This window comes from Pichia membranifaciens, assembly GCF_001661235.1.
Source record: "Pichia membranifaciens NRRL Y-2026 unplaced genomic scaffold PICMEscaffold_2, whole genome shotgun sequence".
In the NCBI taxonomy this organism is placed as follows: Eukaryota; Fungi; Ascomycota; class Pichiomycetes; order Pichiales; family Pichiaceae; genus Pichia; species Pichia membranifaciens.
The window spans coordinates 525,032-547,759 of NW_017566983.1; the positions used below are offsets into that span (position 1 = coordinate 525,032).

General features: G+C 40.3%; 11 protein-coding genes across 11 annotated transcripts; 7 read left to right on the forward strand and 4 right to left on the reverse strand.

The window, feature by feature from the left end:
• Positions 1 to 119: 119 nt before the first annotated feature.
• PICMEDRAFT_10269 (hypothetical protein) lies at positions 120 to 4,862 on the forward strand (the record flags this gene model as incomplete). Its single annotated transcript, XM_019159654.1, has 1 exon — positions 120 to 4,862. The coding sequence occupies one exon, from the start codon at positions 120 to 122 to the stop codon at positions 4,860 to 4,862; it is 4,743 nt and encodes a 1,580-aa protein (XP_019018370.1).
• Positions 4,863 to 5,334: 472 nt separating this feature from the next.
• Positions 5,335 to 6,777, forward strand: PICMEDRAFT_71350 (hypothetical protein; the record flags this gene model as incomplete). The annotated part of the gene is made up of 1 exon (XM_019163899.1): positions 5,335 to 6,777. The coding sequence occupies one exon, from the start codon at positions 5,335 to 5,337 to the stop codon at positions 6,775 to 6,777; it is 1,443 nt and encodes a 480-aa protein (XP_019018371.1).
• A 163-nt stretch (positions 6,778 to 6,940) lies between these two features.
• PICMEDRAFT_15241 (hypothetical protein) lies at positions 6,941 to 8,370 on the forward strand. Its single transcript, XM_019160732.1, has one exon. The coding sequence runs from the start codon at positions 7,026 to 7,028 to the stop codon at positions 7,944 to 7,946; it is 921 nt and encodes a 306-aa protein (XP_019018372.1). The 5' UTR covers positions 6,941 to 7,025; the 3' UTR covers positions 7,947 to 8,370.
• PICMEDRAFT_71352 (hypothetical protein) lies at positions 7,984 to 9,231 on the reverse strand (the record flags this gene model as incomplete). The annotated part of the gene is made up of 1 exon (XM_019163900.1): positions 7,984 to 9,231. The coding sequence occupies one exon, from the start codon at positions 9,229 to 9,231 to the stop codon at positions 7,984 to 7,986; it is 1,248 nt and encodes a 415-aa protein (XP_019018373.1).
• A 119-nt stretch (positions 9,232 to 9,350) lies between these two features.
• On the reverse strand, positions 9,351 to 10,775 carry PICMEDRAFT_71353 (hypothetical protein; the record flags this gene model as incomplete). The annotated part of the gene is made up of 1 exon (XM_019163901.1): positions 9,351 to 10,775. The coding sequence occupies one exon, from the start codon at positions 10,773 to 10,775 to the stop codon at positions 9,351 to 9,353; it is 1,425 nt and encodes a 474-aa protein (XP_019018374.1).
• Positions 10,776 to 10,992: 217 nt separating this feature from the next.
• PICMEDRAFT_10274 (hypothetical protein) lies at positions 10,993 to 12,030 on the reverse strand (the record flags this gene model as incomplete). The annotated part of the gene is made up of 1 exon (XM_019159655.1): positions 10,993 to 12,030. One exon carries the CDS (start codon positions 12,028 to 12,030, stop codon positions 10,993 to 10,995), a length of 1,038 nt encoding a protein of 345 aa, XP_019018375.1.
• A 232-nt stretch (positions 12,031 to 12,262) lies between these two features.
• Positions 12,263 to 13,708, forward strand: PICMEDRAFT_15243 (hypothetical protein). The gene has a single exon (XM_019160733.1). The coding sequence runs from the start codon at positions 12,334 to 12,336 to the stop codon at positions 13,576 to 13,578; it is 1,245 nt and encodes a 414-aa protein (XP_019018376.1). The 5' UTR covers positions 12,263 to 12,333; the 3' UTR covers positions 13,579 to 13,708.
• An 86-nt stretch (positions 13,709 to 13,794) lies between these two features.
• Positions 13,795 to 14,272, reverse strand: PICMEDRAFT_109405 (hypothetical protein). The gene has a single exon (XM_019159732.1). It carries the CDS (start codon positions 14,119 to 14,121, stop codon positions 13,861 to 13,863), a length of 261 nt encoding a protein of 86 aa, XP_019018377.1. The 5' UTR covers positions 14,122 to 14,272; the 3' UTR covers positions 13,795 to 13,860.
• Positions 14,273 to 14,423: 151 nt separating this feature from the next.
• On the forward strand, positions 14,424 to 14,648 carry PICMEDRAFT_57787 (hypothetical protein; the record flags this gene model as incomplete). The annotated part of the gene is made up of 1 exon (XM_019163257.1): positions 14,424 to 14,648. The coding sequence occupies one exon, from the start codon at positions 14,424 to 14,426 to the stop codon at positions 14,646 to 14,648; it is 225 nt and encodes a 74-aa protein (XP_019018378.1).
• A 312-nt stretch (positions 14,649 to 14,960) lies between these two features.
• PICMEDRAFT_15246 (hypothetical protein) lies at positions 14,961 to 17,840 on the forward strand. Its single transcript, XM_019160734.1, has one exon. It carries the CDS (start codon positions 14,989 to 14,991, stop codon positions 17,455 to 17,457), a length of 2,469 nt encoding a protein of 822 aa, XP_019018379.1. The 5' UTR covers positions 14,961 to 14,988; the 3' UTR covers positions 17,458 to 17,840.
• A 1,260-nt stretch (positions 17,841 to 19,100) lies between these two features.
• Positions 19,101 to 22,580, forward strand: PICMEDRAFT_15247 (hypothetical protein). Its single transcript, XM_019160735.1, has one exon. The coding sequence runs from the start codon at positions 19,155 to 19,157 to the stop codon at positions 22,503 to 22,505; it is 3,351 nt and encodes a 1,116-aa protein (XP_019018380.1). The 5' UTR covers positions 19,101 to 19,154; the 3' UTR covers positions 22,506 to 22,580.
• Positions 22,581 to 22,728: the final 148 nt, after the last annotated feature.

A 22,728-nucleotide genomic window follows, 5' to 3' on the forward strand; every position in this document is an offset into this window, starting at 1 on the left:
GGAGAAACATGTGCTGCCCATAAGCTCCAGCCTAGTCTACCTTTTGGCTGCAAACCACTTCTTTGTTCTTATTCAGTAAATAAGCTACAACACAAGCAAGCTAGGCTCTTCTGGCAAACATGGATTTTGTTGCAAATAGCTTAGGGTGCAATCCCAAAGCCCCGTTAATATCTCCAGACTCAAATGCTATTTCGCCATGCTTTATCGCTCTGTTGTTTGCCCTACTGGCCGGTGTAACTGGTATTACAGGCTCTTACCAGCTTGTGAAGTACACAAAATTCACGCCGACTTTTGGTACCCTAATTTCGGAAACGTCACATCAAGCATTGAAGTTTTTTTTGATCTTACTACAAGCGGTTACTATCGGAATCCTCTTCATCGGAGAAGCTATCAATTCTGGAATCTCCTTTCAGCTCTACGCCTATAGCTTTGCTGTTTTGGAATTATTATTTGTGATATTTCCTCTCCACTTGATTGAGACCTCCAAATCCAATATTCCAACCGCTACCGTCTTGTTTTATTGGCCGTTACAATTTTGTTTGCTTCTGGCAGTCTATGTTCAACAACTCTTCGCTTCAGATGAAAAGAAAATATTTCCTAACGGCTCAGAGTTGGAGCCGTTTTTACTATTTTTCTCGTTATTGATGAACTCCATTGTATTTATTATGGAATACTGTTATTACAGGCCCAACCGAGAATTGTCTGAGCATTACAAAGATAAAAGATCAGTTTTGTCAGAACCAGACGTGTTTTCTAAACTCACCTTTTCTTGGATGAACAGATTATTACAATTGGCGAGCGATAATGGCGGATTAGAAGAAAATGACCTACCCCCACCTCCTGAGATCGTCTCAACGTTCTATTCTGCCCCAAGATTGGAGAAAAATTGGACTTTTGAGTTGAACAATGCCAGTAAAAGCCAAAAACCCTCTCTCATTGTGGCACTAATAAAAACTTTTGGGATGGGTGTTCTCGGATCATTAGTGTTTGACATGGCTGAGTCTTTTGTTTCATTCATCGAGCCTCAGCTTTTGCGGAAACTTATTCAGTTTTTCAATGTTAAGGATTCAAATCCTTTACTGATCAAAGGTTTAACGATAGCAATTCTTATGTTTCTAACAAACCTTCTCAGTACTGCATTTTACAACCAATACATGATTATTACTGTTGAAGTTTCTCAAGGTGTTAAATCGGCATTAATGTACCTAGTATACAACAAAGCCATGAAACTATCTCCAACAGAGAGAAACAATAGATCCACCGGTGACATCATTAATCACATGTCTGTTGATATTACCCGCATTGAATCATTGGCATCCTATGTTCAGACTATGGTGAGTGCTCCTACAAGGTTGGTCTTATGTTTATGGTCTTTATATTGGCTACTTGGGAAATCTACTTTTGTGGGAATCATAACCATGGCTATCATGATTCCATTAAACACTATTCTAGTCAAGTCCTTGAGAAAGTTTCACAAGCAACAAATGGAATTGAAAGATAAAAGAACAAGTTTTGTGAGTGAATTGTTACAAAATATCAAAAGTATTAAGCTTTATGCATGGGAAGGTCCAATGCTATCTAAGTTAAGATATTTGAGAGATGAAAAAGAATTGAAGAACTTGAACAAGATTGGAATTTTGTCAGCCGGGATCAACTTTGCCTGGACATGTGTCCCATTTTTTGTTTCTTGCTCCACATTTGCTGTATTTGCAATTGTATCCGACATTCCTTTATCTCCAGAGATAGTTTTCCCTGCATTATCATTATTTGATTTACTTTCAGATCCAATATTTGCGATCCCAGCACTAATAACCGCTCTTATTGAATGCCATGTCTCTCTTACAAGAATAGTGTCTTTTCTAACTGCGGATGAAATTGACCTAGATATAGTGAAAAGATTACCGGCTGTTAAAAAGTTAGGAAAGAAGGCAGTGGAAGTCTCCAATGCCACATTTATATGGAATAAACAGATTGATAATTCGGTTGAAACTGGAAATCATGATATAGAAGCTGAAATTACCGGTACAAAAGCACCAGCTTTAAAAGATATTAATTTCAGTGCTTCTAAGGGATCTCTTACATGTATTTTGGGTAAGGTTGGATCGGGTAAGTCCACTTTATTGAAATGCTTGTTGGGTGAGCTCCCAGTAGTTTCAGCTAATTCTGCCGATCCCTACAACCTTTCTATAAGTGGTTCGGTTGCTTATTGCGCACAAGTCCCTTGGATCATAAATGCTACATTCAAACAGAACATTTTATTTGGCCATAAATTTGATGAGACTTTTTATAATAAAACCATAGAAGCATGCCAGTTATTAACGGATTTGGAAATTTTACCAGATGGTCATGAAACTTTAGTTGGCGAGAAAGGAATCAGTTTATCAGGGGGTCAAAAAGCGAGACTTTCCTTAGCTAGAGCAGTGTATGCAAGAGCAGATGTATACTTCTTGGATGACATTTTGAGTGCAGTTGATGCTCATGTTGGTCAAAAAATTATTGATAACGTTTTGGGAAAAAATGGTGTCCTGAAGTCTAAAACAAAAATCTTGAGCACCAACTCTATAAAGGTTTTAAGCGAGGCATCAACAGTGTATTTATTGGAAAATAATACCATTTCCGAAACTGGCACGATGAAAGAGATCATGACTAACAAGTCGAGTGAACTTTATCGACTAATCAAGGAATATGGGTCAAAAAATAGCAATTATGAATCATATCTCGACAAGCCACTAAATGAGCCAAAATCTAATTTTAGTTCTTCCATGTCAGCTTCTTCATCTTCTATCGATACCAAGCTCTTAGTTGAAGGTGAGCTGGAAGGCGTTGAACCACTAGGAATCAATGTAGACGAAAACACAGGTGAAGAATTGTCTCGGTTTGACAGGAAACTATTGAACATGAATTCAAGCTCGACTCTCAAGGCTGCCAGTATAGCTTCATTTAAACAACTTACCTCCTTCGATGACGTTGATAGGAGGATGACCCAAACTGAAGAAAAAAAAGAAAAAGGTAAGGTGAAGTGGTCAACTTTCTCGAGATATGCAAAAGCGTGCTCTTACTCGGGTATTTTTATCACACTTTCCCTAGTTATTGTTACCGTTGGGATGTCAATTGGAAGTAACTACTGGTTAATGTATTGGTCAGAGAGCAACATCAAAAAAGGTTCTAACAAAGACATCTTTTTTTATGTTGGAATATATGCTTTACTTGGAATTGGGTCAGGTTTTTTCACCCTAATCAGAGCCATGTGCATGTGGACGTTATGTTCTATACGTGCATCTAAGAAGCTACATTCGGATATGGCATATGCCGTTTTGAATTCTCCTCTACAGTTTTTTGAAACTACGCCGTTGGGGCGTATCATCAATAGATTCAGTCAAGACATGAGTAAAGTTGATAGTGCCTTACCAAGAGTCTTCTCATCATTGTTCAGTTCGATCGTGAAAACTTTATTGACCATGATTATTATTGGATATAATATGCCTTTTTTCATTCTTGTTATTTTGGGACTTTCATTTGTTTACAACTATTACCAAAATTTTTATGTTATCACCATTAGGGACTTGAAAAGAATTGTCAGCATTACCAAAAGTCCTATTTTTGCTCTCATCCAAGAATCGTTGAATGGCTGTGAAACCATCAGAGCATATGGACAGCGTAAGCGGTTTTCTTTTTTGAACTCAAAAAATATTGATAACAACCAAGTTTCTTCCTATTGTATGAAATCGACAAACAGATGGTTATCAACCAGACTCCAATTTATTGGATCGATAATCACGTTATCTACGTCCCTTATGGCTCTAGGATCTCTATACTCGAAACACAGAATGAGTGCGGGGTTGATTGGTTTAATCATGAGTTACGCCATGAGAGTGACTTCAAGTTTAAGTTTCATTGTCAGGAGATCTGTTGAGATCGAATCAGATGTCATATGTTGTGAGCGTATTTTTGAGTATTGCAAACTGGCACCCGAAAAGGACGAAGAGGCAATAAAAGACCAGCTGGTGACTCCTCCGAAGGACTGGCCGTCGGAAGGTGAAATCGAGTTTGATCATTATTCGGCTAAATACAGAGAAAACCTTGATCCAGTTTTGAAGGACATTTCTTTCTCGATTCAATCGAAGGAGAAGATTGGTGTTGTGGGCAGAACCGGCGCTGGAAAGTCGTCTCTCGTTCTCTCCATCTTCAGATTGATCGAAGCTACCAGTGGCCACGTTGAGATCGACGGCATCAACACGAGTGATTTGCGTTTGTTTGACCTCCGGAAGAACTTATCGATCATTCCTCAGGATGCACAGTGTATCGAGGGCAGTGTCAGGTACAACCTGGATCCGTTGGACCAGTATGATGACGAACATATCTGGGACGCGTTAACGATGTCGAGGTTGGACAACCATGTAAGAAGCATGGCTGTCGAGCAGGACATGCCCGACCGGCCCTTGGAGTGCCAGATCAGCGAGAGCGGCGGGAACCTCTCTGTGGGCCAACGGCAACTTCTGTGCCTCGCCAGAGTGCTTTTGAAGACTGGGAAAGCCGAGAACGGCACCTCTGAGCCCTCCAAGATCCTGATTCTCGACGAGGCCACATCAAGCATCGACACTGAAACAGACAACGTCATCCAGCAGACGATTCGCACGCGGTGCAACCACCTTACAATTCTCACCATTGCCCACCGGTTGAACACGATAATGGATAGCGACCGAATCCTTGTTCTCGATAAGGGTCGCATTGCCGAGTTTGACACCCCGGAAAGGCTCTTGCAGTCCACAGACTCGTTGTTCTACAAGCTCTGCGTCAACGGCGGTTACATCCCCAAGCCGGATGATTGGGCGGAGTCCGAAGACAACAGTGCTAGCACGTAGCGGGGAAGGTGGCGTGGCACCGTCCGCAAAAAGATACCTATCATTTGTAGCAATTTATTTACCTATAGACAAAATAAAGTAGTTAACAGTAAAACAGGGTAAAGTAGTCTGCACAAACAAGTCGGGAAAAACGCAAGCAGCAATCACAGGAAGATAACCCGGCTACGCACGGCGGAAGCGCCAGTTGTTCCGTGACGCTCTTTGTTTTCGAAAAAGGCCGAGGCTGGGGGGACGATGACGTGGGGGCCGTGCTCGTGTGGGGTGGAGTGAGGTGGGGTGGAAGTATCGTGGCGGAGAAATAGCGGTTGTTGGCTGAATATAAAAGGGTTGATGTCTGCGCTTTGCGGGGTATCGACGAAGAGACATCGTGTGGTGGACGTTTCGATTGCTGCTCTAATTTTTTCCGACAAAAAGCATTTAGCTAACAAACAAACAAACAAACGCATAGACATACTATATAGACAAACAAAGAATGACAGTCGATAAGACCGAATTAGACAAAAGCATCAAGAAGGTTCAAGCCGAGTTTTGGCTTCCGACCGAGACGTTGGATAAAATCGTTGAGTACTTCATCGAGGAATTGGAGCGGGGGCTTGTTGACGGAACAGACCCGCTTGGCATCCCAATGAACCTTGCGTGGGTGATGGAGTACCCTACCGGTGACGAGACGGGTGACTATCTTGCGCTCGACTTCGGTGGGACAAATTTGCGGGTCGTGATGGTGCATTTGCTTGGGGGGAAGAAGCTCGAGACGGAGCAGTCTTTCTACCGTTTACCGCACGGTATGAGAACCACCAAGGACAGGAATGAGCTTTTCGAGTTCATGGCAGAGTGTCTCGAAAAGTTTCTTATCGAGAAGCACCCTTCGGGCATTCCGGAAAACAAGACGTTTCCCTTGGGGTTTACGTTCTCGTATCCTGCCACGCAGAGCAGAATCGATGCGGGTGTCTTGCAGAGATGGACAAAGGGGTTTGACATTCCAGGCGTGGAGGGAGAAGATGTGGTTCCTCTGTTGATGGAAAAGGTCAACAACAGAAACCTCCCAATCAAAGTTGTTGCTCTCATCAACGACACCTGTGGTGCGTTGGTCGCCTCCAGGTATGTTGATCCGTTAACTGAAATGGGCTGCATTTTCGGAACTGGAGTCAACGGGTCTTACTATGAGACTGTTAATGCCATCAAGAAGGTTAAGGGCCAGCTACCAGCAGACATCCCAGAGGACTCGCCGATGTTGATCAACTGCGAGTACGGCTCCTTTGACAACGCACACAAAGTCATCCCAAGAACCAAATATGACCTCAAGATCGACGCCGACTCTCCCAGACCGGGGCAACAGACATTTGAGAAAATGACTGCAGGCTTCTATTTGGGCGATCTTATGAGACTCGTCTTACTGGACCAGTACAAAAATGGTCTGCTGTTCCAAGAGGCTGATAGCAAGCTTATCAAGCTGCTGGAGACTGAAAATTGTATCGACACGTCCTTCTTGTCGCTCATCGAGTCGGACGAATCCGAGGACCTCTCGCTCGTCAAGAAGACCTTTGCTGATGCTTTGCACTACGAAGACGCCACATCTGATGAGTGCTATTTTGCAAAGGAAGTCGCAGAGATTATTGGCACAAGGGCTGCTAGGTTGTCCATTTGCGGTATATCTGCGGCGTGTAAGAAAAGAGGGTACAAGAATTGCCACGTTGCCGCTGACGGTGCTGTGTACTTGAAGTACCCAAACTTCCCAGAACGTGCCGCTGAGGGTCTTGCCGACGTTTTCCGCTGGGGCAGAGACTTGCCATACGATCAACACCCCATCAAAATAGTCAAAGCGCAAGACGGTTCCGGTGTAGGCGCTGCTGTCATCGCAGCCCTTTCTCACAAGAGACAACTACAGGGCCTTTCCCTTGGCTTGAAGGATGAATAGAGTCCTTCAGCTTCAAATATCTGACCCTTGGAGGGGGACCAACAACATGTGTAGAATAATGTGTATTCGCCTGTAATGATAAACAATGACCTGCTTAAAAAGAGGCGTTGAAGAAGTTGGAGGTTGAGTTTTCCCTCGCCGTCTGTCTAAGTCACATGAAGCGTGGGGCTGTTTCCCGATACTATGAGTGCAACACAGAGTCAACCACCAATCTCGGCCCAACTTGCTGTGTGACAATATTGAGAAGCATGTTCACAACCATCACCCCAGTGCAAAACATATTGTCCATATCTTCTCATGTCGTGCATGGAAACGTCGGAAATGATGCCATTCAATTCCCTCTAAATCTCCGAAATTGGAACGTTGACTGCATTAATACCACAAATTTGTCTGCACACCCTGGACATGGCGTATTTACAGGAGGAAAAGAAAAAGCTAAACTGGTAGGAGATCTCTTTCAAGGACTGAAAGAGCTTCTTCTTGACGACGAGTATCAGGCAGTCATAATTGGTTATGTTGCGAGTAGCGAAAACTTACAGGTTATATGGAATGACATTTTGACTCAATTCACTAGGAAAAACGTCGTTAAAGTGATGGATCCTGTAATAGGGGATAATGGTAAAGTATATGTAAGTCAAGAAATTGTGGATCTCTATTTGGAGTTATTGGGCAGAAATGAGATTGATATTGATTTGCTCACTCCAAACATGTTCGAGATAGAAGTGTTGACGGGCATCAAAATCAATTCATGGGAAACGGTGAAGAAGTCAATAGATGTTTTCTGTGCAAAATATATGAGAGTGAAAAACTTGGTAATTACGTCGGTTACAATAGATGGCAAAATGTATTGTGTCGGGTCAAGTAAGGGGAAGTCTTTTTACTACAAGGTCAGTGAGGTGGATGCAATTTTCTCCGGGTCTGGAGATTTGTTTCTAGCTCTTCTGACAGATGAACTGGTGAAAAATGAACAGGTTCTTGCAGTTTCTGTTTGCAAAACAATCAATGTTGTTACTGACGTTTTGAACATGAGCTACCAACTCTTGAAGGACGATTGTACTACTAAGAGAAACGCAAACGGTAAATTGTATATCCCTGACCTCAAGCTAGTAGAAAGTAAAAACATTCTGGTAAGGGATGTCGAGGTAATAGAACCTACGTATTTAAATTAACAGTACAGTCATAGAAATAATATCTTAATAAATGTAATCACAACAGTAGTTCAGAATCATCATCGGAAAAGCTCTCAGCTTTTGACTTACCGTCATTGTTCGTGCTGGGCTTATCCTTATTCTGCTTTTTCATGTTGGCCCGAGCTTTCTTGATCAACTCTAGATACTGATCGTTGTTTTTGTTGTTCCACTCATCGTGCTGTATTTTCTGTCGTTTTATTGTTGGCTCGTCATAATTCACCGGAGGTGAACTCGTATTTCGAGCATTACTAGTGTTGTTGCTATTGTACAATCCTCCATTGTTTGGTTTATTATTGATCAAAGCCTCCCACTTCTGTAAGCGATCTACCACAACCCTGTCACTTACAGGATTTATGGAATCGAGGTTTGCGTTGTATAAATTAATGTACTCTTTCATTCGTTGCTCCATTTGATTCCTAGTACCGCTGGAGGATAAATGCAGAGAATTTAACTTTTCCTTCAGTTTCGATGTTGAAATCGATGTATCCAAATTTGCGAGTCTCTGCTTGCTCTTCAAAAAGTGTGGCTGTAGCTGCAAACTACCTCCATTTTTGCTTTTATCAGACTTATCAAAGAAGTTGTGTAAAGTTTTGGATCGAGTGCCTTTTGGACTACTAGGTTGGGGCTGGTTTAGACTCAAATTCGGGCTTTTATCGCGATGTCCAGAAGTTAAGCATTTATCAATATGGGAACCTTGTATTTCACTCAGTGGTTTGAATACACCACATATTGGACATTCTGCTAAAATCTCTTTTTCACTTTTCTCATTTGGAGGATCAGAGTTTATTTCATTGGAGATCAACACATTTGATACATCTCTCGGTATTAAAAAATTGGTTGTGCTCTGGTTCTCATTTCCCTTTGAGTTATTTGTTACAATATATGAGCTTTCGTTTATATCAGAATTCTCTTGCTCCTGCGAATCATTTATATGTTCCGGTTGCAATTTATTTAGTAGCTCCTTTCTGTGTTGGCTGAACCATTTTACTATATTGTCCAGAAGTAAAACCTTCCTTAATCCGCTTTCATAAGTCTCTTCCAAACACGCAGGACATTTATTAGATTCTGTAATTGATCTTCTTATACATATGGAGCAAAATGTATGTCCGCAGGTTGTGAGTACCGGTGCCTTTAACAAATCCTTACATATTTGACATCTCAAATACGAATCCAAGTCTGCAAGCTCTGGATATTTGCATTCGGACCAATCGCTTGGATCCGTCACTTCTTCCAAAGTGTCAGAGACTAACGCATGTATAGCCATTGTCAGGTTGAGAAGTTTATACAACGAAAAAATAGTGTACAAATATTTACAAGATACTTTAGAGCCAGAGAGAAGAGATTGAAAAAAAAAGAACCGAATACTCATGTCTTGATTGAAAATCATGAATGCGACGCGTTCTCGTTTTCGGACCCTGGCAAAATAAACTCAGCGGCCTTATTAGCTGGTAGAATGGCCTCTGCCCAATGTGGCAGAGGAGTCTTGAACTTCCAAACTGGTTCTGTAAAATCTTTGGGTTGGTAAGTGTATTCGATGGAATGTAGTCGCATGTATTTATCGAGATGGTTAGTCGGATCGTTGTAGGTGACGTGATAGCAGTTCGAACAAATACTCTCCTTTTCCCAAAAGTTTACTCTGTTTTGCAACTGAAGTTCATATTTCTTTCTCAGCTTGAGAAATTCAGCTTTCTCGGGGTAGTGAAACATTCTTTCCTTTAGAATTCCCTCAATTCCGTAAAGCGGGTCATGAACTATATGGAAACCTAGATTTCTCAAATGCTGTCTGATCTGATGTCTCCTACCTGTGAACAAATGACAATCGAGCAAGCTCGTATCCGACTTCTCGTCATAGTGGATCATCTTGAATGTTGTCTTACCATATAAAATCTTTCGCCCAATACCCCCGTTCTCGTACCTCTTTGCTAGGTCAACGTCTACAACCGGATCTTTCACAATTCTCATTTTCGGACCAAACTTTCCATGAACTAAAGCTAAGTATCTCTTAGTCATTCCCTTTTTGTTCTCTATCTGCTTTGTCAATTCTGAACAACGATTTTGATTCTTTGCAAATATAAGCACACCCGAAGTGTCCTTATCCAATCGATGACATGGCCATAAACTAGTTCTGAATTCGAGTGTATCTTTGTCAATCAGGTCGTGCGGATCAAAAAGTGGATTCATCTTAACAGTTAACAAATACTGCAATGTGTTAAACTTGTAAGATGATCCCGACGGATGCACTGGAATCCCAGCTGGCTTGTTCACCACCAACAGACTCTTATCTTCATATATAATATTAAGATTTGGAGAATCGGGAACTTTTAGCTCGTGTATGCATGCATGGTTTACAACAACATCGTTTTCCTTCAACTGAAGTTCGAATAAATCTGATCCTTTTAGAGTTTCATAGTCTGAATAATCTGCGTCTCTGAGTTTCTTCTTTCCGGAAGAAAGAGGATCTTTAGTAGGCCTCAAAATCCACAGTTGCTCATCCATGATCTGTTTCTTGTAGAAATCCATGTTTTTTCCAAGGAATGAAGTCTCAAATAATTTCATGACAGTCATTGGCTTCTTTTTTTTCAACCTATTCACATTGGTATATGTAAGTTTTGTGTAAGGAGCTACACTTTGGTATCCATCTTTGATGCCGAATAGCGGCGGATTTGGTTGTGGTGTAACCCTTGGTAAGTCATCGGGAATTTCTTCAAGCTCTTGTAATTTTCTAGGAGTAATAACAACCTTGAACAATCGGTCAGAAACCAAAGATGATTCTCTGCGGATAGATTGAGCTACGTAAGATTTAAACATGCTTATGGTGGTTTAGCTTGCATTATCTGCTCTCCACATTGCTAAAGGATACTTGAATTTACTAAATGTTTCCTCTTTCTTGAAAAACACCATCTTCAAAGAAAGGCGCTGACGTAAGCGAGGCTAGTACCCAATATATCTTTATAGTCATGATTTATAAATGTATTATATTAAAAGGCGAAAGTAGCAAGTAGCAAATAGGTGAAACTAAAACTGATCACCAAAGTTTTTCTAAAGTTCCACCACTTCCAGAACCACCCTTGTTCCTAAAGTGCATTAAAGCACTAGTTATCTTCATTAAACGTGTGTGATCTAACTCCACCTCTGCGTCGAAAGTGATGCGTCCGGATCCCGGCTCTATTCTGTGTAGCACTTCGTTGGCCACTTTTATTGTAGCTCTGATTTTAATTTTGTATTCCATGTCTTTGGCAAAAATAGAGTCTTGTTCAGGGTCTTCATCAACGCCACCTCCTACGCGTGCCTTCAAAGGTTGCACGTATTTATTAACGTTGTTTGGCAAGACTGGTGTATCTATCTCTCTGTACCGGATGATGGGCTTAAGCCATGATTTCCTAAAATCTAACTCTACTCCTTCCACTGCTAGTTTGTTGTACTGGATTCTCACATCGAATAACTCATAATCACTTAAAGTAATGGGCAATCCGAAATATTCTCTGATCTCATGATTAACATTCAATCTTCTCAAGAGGTTAGTTTTGGCAACCTCCTTCAACATATCCACATCAACGTTTTCAAATCCGGCTGCGTGACTTAACGGAACCGAAGAATTGATCCATAGAGGAAAGAAAACAGCTCGATCGTTGTATGTTTCGTAAGCTACATATCCAATTCCAACAACAAAAAATGGGACGAACACGACTCCTAGTTTCAATAAAGGTGTCCACCACGGATTTTTGTATACTATAGGTTGTGGTGGAATTTTTTGGCCACTGTCATAACTATTATTTTCTAACTGGATTTTCTCACGTTCAAAATCGGTGACCTGGTTCTTTGGTAACGGGTGAGAACTTCGAAATGAAGGGGGGAGATTAAGCCTGGATTTGGCAATTTTCTGCTTGTTTTTGGCGTTCTGGTCAGACTTGTTTGTTCCCTGCAAAAATGGCGGAGACGTAGCAAATTTACGTAGAGGGGATAGTGGGGTGAAATGCGAGTGATGACAGCATTTCTTGAGGTTATGGCACAAGCTGGGATTTGACTTTAACCGTACTGCACATTGTGCAATTGTAATTGACATATTCAAGGCTGCTGAATAAATTAGTGACTGTGCAGTCGGGTTTGGTTCTTTCCTCCACGTTGGTGAAGAATTCAGAAATTAATTCCAAAGATCAGATATCATGATTTTTGTAAGCTGACGAAGTAGAAAAGAAAGAGTGCGGCTGGTTTTTTTTTATTTTCGGTTATACTAAATTCCTGGAATGACCATGGTCTGTGTAGCACAAAGAAGCCTTGCTTGTAGAAGGAAGGAAGTACATACTCGAGGCGTTTCAAATATTGGCAAGAAGATAAGAGGAAACTAACTTTTTGCAGCTATTCAAAAATGGCCAATGAAAAGGACACGGAGAAAAGTAAACAGGATGCAGACGATTGGAGAAATATCGAGTGTTGGGTTGAAGATGATTTTGATGCCAATGAATTGTTAAGAGGATTGGATAGCGCAGGTCGTGGTGCTACTCAAGATAATGAGGAAGATTGGGCTGATTGGAGTGGCGACGAAGGGTTAGGAGAGGGTAAAGCAAGAACAGCTGCTAAAACCCACGACAACAGCTGGGTTACAAAAGGAAAAGTAACAGATGACCCTATGGAGAAGAGTTGGAGAAAGGCTAGCAAGTTGGAAAAGGTACCCAGAGGAAGAAGGGCACGTGGGGAGGAAAGTAGAATTGGGAGAGAGAAACCCAGACGACTAAGCGAGCCCCACCACAATGTCTCGTCTATTCCTCACGAACCTTCCCACGAACGTCGCCGTCGAGGTGGAAGAAGACGCGGGAAAGAGCCGGACCTTTTTCCTTCAGTGAAAAAAGAAAAGCAAATGGATGAAATGAGCAGTGCCTTTGCGAGGCTAATGCCAGTTGCAGGATGGCAACCAGCGGCGGGAGAAGAAGCACGAGGCGAAGAAGAGGCAGAATCCGCCGATGAGGGAGTTGATCTTGCTCAAGACATCAAAATTTTTCCCCGCTTGAAGACCTTACCGCATGTTCATGAAGAGCGTCTGAGACTTATCCAGCCGAAACAGGTGCAGGTGAAGGAAGAGGAGCCACGTAGTCGAAGACACCGCTCTCGACACAGGAAGTCAAAGTCTGCGCAGAAAGAAAAGTCCCCCGAGCCGAACCACACGGAAGTCAGTCATCCTGTTAGATTAAGGTATTCAGAAGAGCCGAAACAGTCATCTAAAACGGCACCTGCAACAGCGAAAGAAAAGAAGAGAAATGAGGCCGGAGCAAAAGAGGCAAATAACAAGAAGAAGCCTATACTGGAATCAAAGTGGGCTGCCCTCAACAACGACAAGGCCGACGACACCACTGTCCGGATGAGAGAGCAATATCGACAGAAGAAGATTGACAGTCAGCTCGACTGGGATAACGGCGTCAAGGGCACGGCGGATGACCACGCTAGCGCCAAAGAAGCAGTGTCGGCTAAGTCAGCACCCTCCAACTCCCTGCAGAAACAGCACCAGCACCAGCAACAGCACCAACACTTTGCTTACGAGAACAGCGAGCCTCCAGCTAGGAACGAGCATACGCCTAAGTCGAAAGCAAAGTCCAAGCTCACCTCGATGTGGGCCTAGCTACTCTGTCTCTCCACCACCCATGTACAAACATTATATAAATAAATTTACCGTATCCGGTAACTAAAATTTTTTTGCTGATATAGAAACATGCTGGCACGTGTTGCTTATGTAATCTACTGTCATTCCGTTTTTGGTGTCATTAAGAAGCACCCGTTTCCCATTGGCCGACGCGAATAGGGTGATTGGTGGGAGAGGCCGAGAATGAAGATAGACGGACAGTGCGGGTGAGGGATGGCATGTTTTGCTCGAGCACAGGAGACAGTCAAATTTTGCAACGTTTTAATGACGTTGGTATTCCGGGTTGTTCAGTTTTAAGAAGGGGAAAATTACAACACCAGACGACATCAAAAGACAAGAATTAGTAAGTATGAAAAACTTCATGGCGGATGATGATCCATGCACCCGCATGGGATAGGGCACTAGAGACATTGTGCCGAGAGAAACTATCAAGTGAGCGGACTGTGGCAATGATAGCGGAAAGCAGCAACAGGTTGGGAGAGGACACTTATCCAAACAGTTGAAATAGAGCATTGTAATCATTTGCTTCTTGTGCAGTTTTGCACAGGATACTGGCGAAAATAACGAAGACCGTTCAAAGACAGGTTTGGCCCGATTAAGTTGATGATAGAAAAAGAGCTCCAGAAAGAAATCAGCTCTATCCAGTACTTCCGTCACCTTGTCAACTGCAGAGTACTACGTGATGTCCTAGTTGGGAGCCAGAGATCCCCATTTGATTCACTTGTTAACTGATATCTTGAGGATCTTTGCTTTTCGGCACAAACACCAAGTGGACTCCTGGCTCGCTCAAATTCTGCCATATTTTCTTCAAGCAAATACTAACAATGACCTTATTACTTGAAACTCAAACTATCCAGCAGAAAATGGCTTCCCCACAAAGAATCATCGAATTACAAAAGTTTTACCAAACTAGCACCAAGCCACTTTGGAGAGCACACCCTAACGCAAATCTGATTCTGATCCCATATTTTGCAGCTTTTGCTTTCTCCTTAGGTGCTTCCCTTACCTTCGCTGTCAGAGCAGGTTTCGGTATCAAGGCTTCCAAATAAGTCTATTGAGTAAGATCTTTTGGCTAGCCCCTCGCAAAATTTTATTTCTACACTCTTCCACTTCATAAACTTCCCATCTTATTATTATTATTATTATTATTATTTATTAGTAGTATCATTATCTAAAGTATCTAACTTCAAAACTTAATGGATCACTTCTACTAAATTAAACGAATCACGTTTCCGTACCTTTGTAATGCTGACGTAATATTCATGATGGCTGTGTATATACCTGATTTTGACGCAACATGAACGTTTACCGTTGAGTTTTCTCTGTTAAATTCCTTCTACGGTAAGCTAGTTAAAGTTCTAAACGTAAGGCTGGAATTGGAAAACAGTCATGTCCGACATAAATAAAGGAGATGTGCAAAAGAAACGACGTAGGCCACATACTAGAGCCTCCAAAGCCTGCACCTTTTGTCGGCAGCAGAAGACTAGATGCCTACGTTCGGGATCATCAGTTGCGTGTTTGCGGTGCATATCCCTAAATCTCAAATGCTCATTGACCGAGGAAGTAGATTCAGACATCCATAAACAGTCTCCTACGTCTCCGTTTTTGTCGTCCCCTCAAAAGATGCAAACTCAGCCTGTCTCTCAACACTCTTCCCACGAACAACAACAACTACCGCCGCAGCAAGTAAATGTTCCTCCAAATCTTGCACAGTCTCAACTTAGGGCAATCAATTCTTTTATGCCATCAAAAAGCTCTTCCCCGCAACCCCAGATTCAATCTAATATTCAACCAAACTCATACGAATTCAGCCCTCAAATGCTGCCATCTATTAACTCACCAATAACCAATATGCTGTATGATAGATTCCAGCCTTCTAATCAGCAATTTCAGCAGCGTTATGTACCCACCACTGCAAGCAACAACAGAGGTAACGGTATTACTCAATCTCATGAAATGATCCCACAATTACTTCCACATGTACCACTGTCAAACTCCCCACCCAGACTTTCACAAGCATTCATACCACCTTCACCTATTCCCACGTTCAATGCAGACCTAGAAACAGAGAGCAAAATTGACACGATTTATGCTAATGTTAAACAAATTCTTAATGAACTAGGTTCCAATCCGAGAAATCAGGGTTATTCCCCTGGTGTGAATTCTTCTATGCTAACTGAGGCTCTCCCAATAATGAAGGAACCTGTCAATACAACAAATATTGCAACTCAACATCACCTATTGTCACCAATTAATTTTATGAAGCTGATTACAGAACAAGAGAATAATGATGATTCAAATAACGATTCTTTAACTCAAAATAACTCAGCAGACATCACGAAGCCTTCACCAAGCAACTTGCTGGAAAAGCAACAGCAAACTGAATCATTCTCGCTACCGTTGAGTATTTTGCAACAGCTTTATCCGCTACACACTTTTCGGCCTCATTATCAAGACGTTATATCTACTAATATCATAACTGTAGATCAAGCCATTCAGCTACTAGATATTTTTCGAGATAGGTATGGTAGATGGCTCTCTTTTCCTACAATGACATCTACTAAAAGATTACTCAAGAGGTTTAGAAACAGATGTCCGCTGCTTTTGACAGTAAGTTGTTTATTAAGTCTTAAGTATGGAGATCCATTATTGAAGCAAAAAATTTGGAGTAAACTTTGTTCCATAGTGAGAAAAGAAGTGCATTGGTTGAGCTCTTCCTATTCAGGAGGTCTTGAGGAGTTGCAATGCTTGGTCATTCTAGGGGCATATTGCATAGGTTTAAGTGATTCAAGTTTTCAGGCGGCTGAAGAGAGCCATACAAATACCGATGATGAAGAAAAGAAGATCAGCAATGATGGTGAACCTTTATTGTTGTTAGATGGTTGGCATTTGAGTGGAATAGGGCTCACTCTTTTTGAAAAACTAAATGGATATGGAATTCTCGACCAAATGTATGGGGATGAGATTGAAATATTATGGCAGAATAACAAACGGAAAATTGAAGCTAAATTGGGAAAGCAAGTGGAGCCTCCGTTGCATGATGGTGACACTCCTACGGATAAAATTCATTTGCATGAGCATGAGGAAGAAGAAGATGATGATGATGATGAATTCAATTTACTTACCCTTCACAGGATATGGAATACTCTTGTTTTGATTCAATTAGCTTATTGCTTATTAGATGGCCGAAAAGCATGGGTTGGAATTGAAAAACTAAAACCTAGACAAGTATCAAATATACCAAGTGCAACTAACTTCGACTTCCGAATCATTAGTGAGATTCACATGTATTTGATTGGGTATCGTTATATTATGCTTAATGAAACGTATGACAAAGCAAATAAGGATATAAAACTTTGGTTAGATAAATGGGGTAGTACATTTGGTCAACCTTCTAATCAATTTGTGGAAATCGATTACCATTTTGTGGGAGTTCTTATAAAAATCAAACAGTTGAAACTAGATGTGAGCTCTTTGGATTTTTTACACCCGACATCAGAAACTGGAATGAAGGATGTTATTGACATTAAAATGCACGCACACTCTATCATCAATTTGATTGATACAGTTAGTGATGACTCATATTTTGCTTTCTTAAGTGATCAAATCCATTTGACCGTTTTTTACGCAACTAACATTTTGATATGTATATTATCTGCGATGGAAAAGTTAAAACATAATGCAGAGGAATCAGAGGTTGAAACAAATCAGCACAGTGTTCTTGATAAGGAGATAATCAAGAAAGTTGAAAAATTGATTTTCAGATATAGGACTGTTGCGGCTACGAAAAATGACACCTTTTACAAGTATTATAACATTCTTCACAACATGTTTACCACTAAGTTAAGAAACCAATAAAACAGAAACTCAGTTTGTATAATTTCTATTTTTGTATAATCAGCGTGTATACTACAGTACTTACAATTATTGAAACTACGATAAAAGAGAAATTGAAAGTTCAGACTGACATGCAAATCGTTTTGTTTTGGCATATCATTGTATTAATCAAAGAAAAATACTCCAAAACTAGGTATAGTATCATCATCAAAATAGAAAAGACAAAGTAAAAGCAGTTTACAAATCCTCATAAAACCTTTCTCCTGAAGAGGCAAGTAGAAGAAATGAAGAAAAAAGGAACAAAAAAAGATGTTGTGGTTTTCATTGTTTCAGTGAAACGGCTGGTTTAGAGCCAGGTATTGTCATCAAACATCCAACTCAATAGAGAGGATTACAGTTGACCGTCGTGATGTTTTTCATCATATACAATGAAAACAAAAGGAAAAAAGTAAAATTTTTAAAAATGGCATCCTTGCCATTTCTAATTTGTATCTGGAATAGGAAAATAGTCACAAACTAAACAAATCATCAGACGTGAAAAAACGTGTCTTCAAGGAAAATCAGACATATGCTTGTCTTTTATTTTCATGTTCATCAAGTGATTCACTAACGATAAAGAAACATTTCTCCTGAAATATTTCTTGACTGATCCATTTTGAGATAATGGTAACAAAAAAAAGCAAGAAATAAAGTTCTCATCAGAAAGGCATGAATGGTAAAAAATAAAGTTGTCAGCATTGTGCAACACATCTGACTCGTCATCTAGGTAATCATCAAGTGAGAATAAAGAAAAAAGTTTAAGATCTGTAGATCCTTCAGCAGATTATTAAACAATAATCAAAAAATAAAAAATCCATAATCAGTTGCAGTGGGTTTCTGAGGCCCACCATTAAAGCGTTGTCACACTCATGTACTATCAGTGCCCAGTGCTATAATTCGTCATGTAGATTTCAAAAGAAAAAGAAAGATAACCGTCAGTAACGACAATAAAAGACCACATATTGAGAAACCTTCACAATGAAATAGTATTTAGATCGAACTGTCAAAAAAAATAAGCATTTCCGTATATAGATCAGTAAGCAGCCAAAATTTCTCAGCATTTAAAATATCAGCCGGTAATTCCATTAATGTTTTGTTTAGTCATCATCTTAATATACGGCAAATGCAAAAAAAGGTAAAAAAAGTGCTAGAGCCCACGTAAAACAGCAAAAAGCCTTTCTCGAAGCTTCACATTGGATTCTGAACACATGCAACAAGAAAAAAGACAAGACAAGACTGGTCAGTGAACAATTTGAGATCATGTAATAATCATAAACTCTAGTTTGAATATTTACGGTTGTGATCATCATATATAGTCTGTTTTGTCCGTGCAGAACTGCCACTGACCAGTCTGATCGCCTGACCTGTACTAACCAGTAGCACTCTGTATCTTCTGTCGCTTTGTAGATTGAGTGCCTAATAAATCAAAAGGAAAACGGCATATTTAAAAATGAAAGAAGAAGAAACATAACACTTCAGAAGAAGAAAAAAAGGCGAGTAAAAATACGTTTCATCTCCAAACTCGACACCCTCGTTTTTTCTTCTTTTTCCTCACTTGCTCGCCCTCAACTATTTCATGCAAAAGAGGGTTTCTGTGTTAAGGCTAGCTCTGTTGATCAAAGGGTTACACAAAGAAGAGCAAGAAACAAAGGATCATCTCAAATTTCCAGTAGAGAGCAATGGCAGGAGAGACCAGCTATCTTTATACCGAGGTGCCCGTAACTTTGGAAAAGGATTTTGTGAAAGTTCCACTCCCGCAAGACATCCACAAAATAATCAAGAAGCTTCCTTTGTCTGAAACTGATGTACCAAAGTATAGAGCCAGTACTGCATCGAACCATGAAACCCACTTTGCCAGATTTTACAGGCCCGAATCAGATGATCCGTTGATTCCCCTCTACAGTTACAGGATATTAAAGTCATCTAATGGTGAGACAGGAGATGTGCTAACTATTTGTCCAATTCAGATCAACAGCTTTGATAAGTTGCCATTGCAATCGTTTAGCTTCATGTTACCTTCCAGTATAGTTCAGAATTGTATCACTTTTGAAGAAAATGACGATCACATTGTTATTGATATAATATTGAGTAACAACGTCGTTGTAACATTGAATTTAGACACTAGAATTTTTTTTAATGACAACGTGATAAGTCTAGATAACTTTTATTCCTGGTGTACATACTCAATGCCATATTCCTTCGATCAAAGAAAGGCTTTATTTATGAAATCATTTGACGTATTGACATCTATTATCTCAACCGTTGATGGAGGGCTTTTGTTGATGAGAAGATTAAACATCAGTTCTGAGTATACGGTTTCTCCATTGACTAACACTTCCTACATTGACAATATCAGGTCGAAACTGTTCTTTGGCAGCTCGAATAATGTACGCGCTATTGATTTCAATGATCAATCTGTTTCTGTTAACTCATTCATTGATGTTGTTAAAATTAATTCAGATTTATTTATTACCATATCCGTTAGTAAAACGTTTACCATATGGTCCATGAAAAGCCAAAAGATATTAAAGGAAGTAAGTCTGAATGACTTCTTACCGGATTCTATGCACTCAGCAGTACTGTCGCCATCTTGTCCGAACTCTATCTTGCAGTTATCAAATGATATATTGACAGTCCTTTTATCTTTGGACAACACTTACATCTACACATTCAAGTTAAATATAGACGATGCCTCACTGGAGCTAATTGCTGAACTAACTTCTCCAAACTGTAATCAGAATTGGATACCTATTGATTATTGCTTAATGTCAAGAAATGGTTTCTTGAAAATTTGGATTTCTTGGATTTTTGGTGATTTGTGTCTATATCAAAGCTGCAAACTGTACAATGATTCAAAAAATACAGTTGAATGGTCTTCCGCAATCGAAGCTGATGTTTTTGGAGAGCTCCAAAATTCTGAATTCATCAATGCGGTAAACAATATGAAGGATAACAAAATGCTCAATGTTTACTCTTTGAGGTTTATCAAATCTCAGTACAGCGATAAAACTATCCAATTAGCACTTGAAATTTTCAACTCACATTACGAAAGTAAATTTCTCTCTAAGAGTATTGATGATCAAATTACAGAGCTCATAATGGGTAACGGAGGCGCCACAGAAAATCAAAAGACTGAGTGGATTGGATTTGCAAGTGTCTGTCAAGATATACACATTAGAACTGCCAGCAAGGTATTTGCTATCAGTTTTGATAACTCCGGAGTAGATTTTTCAGATGATCCATTAGTGGTCGTATTGAAGGGTAACAACTCTTTTTCGGTTCTCAAACGATCCACCACTTTTGAATTATTGTATTCTAACAGTGTTCACACGAGAAAACTCAATGATAAGGATTTCCCTTATGCTGATGAGATTAACGTTACGGACTTGATGGGCCTAGTAAGTTTGATTCTGGAATATTCCAAAGGATTCAGTGTAGAAGTTTCATCTGCAATATCAGAATTCATTGAAGATGATTTTGGTTCAAAGAAAGAGAATTTCTCCGAATTGATGACAGCTATATTTGAAAGATACATTATTAAAGTGGCCAACGAAACAGTGGTTTCTGAGCTATTGAACAGGTTATCCAGTATTAATTCTGCCGGTGATTTAATCAACTTCCTTTCGATTTTATTAACCACCAATCACATTGACTATAGGAGTGGTGGGCTTGGAAGTTTTACCGAGTTTAACGAAGGTTTGATCAATAAGTCAATAATATTCAACAATCTTTTTGCAAAGCAAATAATTTTTGGGTTAATGCTAATATTACTGACCATGGATATGTCTAAACCTATAGAGCAGCTATTCAGGAAATTGCATGAAGCTTTTAAATATATCAAATTTATTGAAGGTGTTTCAAGGCTTCCTAAGAAGGATCTTTTGATTAAGTATCTTATGAATGTCAACAGCGGGATTTTCATAAAAAGTAGTACCCTCAATCTGCTATTGGTGAACTCTTTAGAACAACTTTGTGATGAGAAGTTTGTTTTTTTTGTGATTTCAGAGCTGTTAATATCGAAGAACTCGCAAATTGCTGCTGAGTTTGTCAATTATTTACCACCTTCACTACCTGTCAGTACAATTTTGAAAGGCTTAATAGCGTTAGATCGTAGAGATGCAGAGGAAGCAAAACGCATTTTCATGTGCAATATCAAAGAGATCACCAGCTATTCTAAGAAAATAACCGATGGGGAGAAGTCTTCTTTAGAGTCAATAAGATCCACCATATCGCTCATCCTAGTTGATTCTGAAATGGATTATTTCTTCAATTTGGCACTATTATTTGAGAGTAAGAAGTTTTACTTGCAGTCGTTGAGCTTTGCCCTCGAGTCATCTAAGTCAATAATCAAGACAAAGAACATAGGCACCGAAAAAGAGAGTGATGTGTTTTACAAGATTTTTGAGCTAGCGTTGAATCTTGGTGAATACAAGATGAGTTTTTCGGCAATCAAGGAAATGACGCATAAGAACAGAGACATACCATTGCGAAAGTTTGTTTACAAGCTATTTCAAGAGGGAAAGTTAGGATATGTCATCGAATTCAATTATGGAGAGGATTTGGACCGTGTGGATGATTTGATCTACAGTATGGGTGAAGAGTCACTTCAATCTATTGAGACGCTGGGTGATGTTAAGCTAGCGTTGAAGTACTACCGTGTATGCTACTCTCTTCGGTTGAAGGAAGGTGATTTTCGTGGAGCCATTGAATCGTTGTATAGGTTCAACAAAGTTGTTGGTCTTCACTATGGCGATGCAGTTTACACTAGCGAAGAGATGGCCGAGATTTTGAAGAACAACTATCTTGTGATGTTGAACTTGATAAACAGCTTCAAAGAGGAGGATCGTTGGATCATTGGCAGGAAGGTTAGTGATGGGGATGCGGACGCGGTTGTCAGCAGTGCCAAGCTGGAGGAGGAGTACCTGACGTTTGTGGACAAGGGCAAGTACAATAGCAGGGGCAAGGGCCAGATCCAAGGCAAGAATCAAGGCAAGATAGATGCCGAGGAGCGTGGCAGGTATTTGATGTAATTTAGTTAAGTGAGACTCTGTGTAGATAATGTACTAAAGTAGAACATGTGCGTATGCCTGCGCGGATGGGGTGATTTGCAGAAGAGCGAGGGAAAACCAAGTGACATTTTTGACGGGACTGATAGGCTGTTGATCTTGTCTGCGTGGAGATTTTCTCCATTTCTGGGAAAGACGTTGAGTGAAAGTTGTTAGTTTTTCTTCGGTCATTACAGCGTACTCTTCC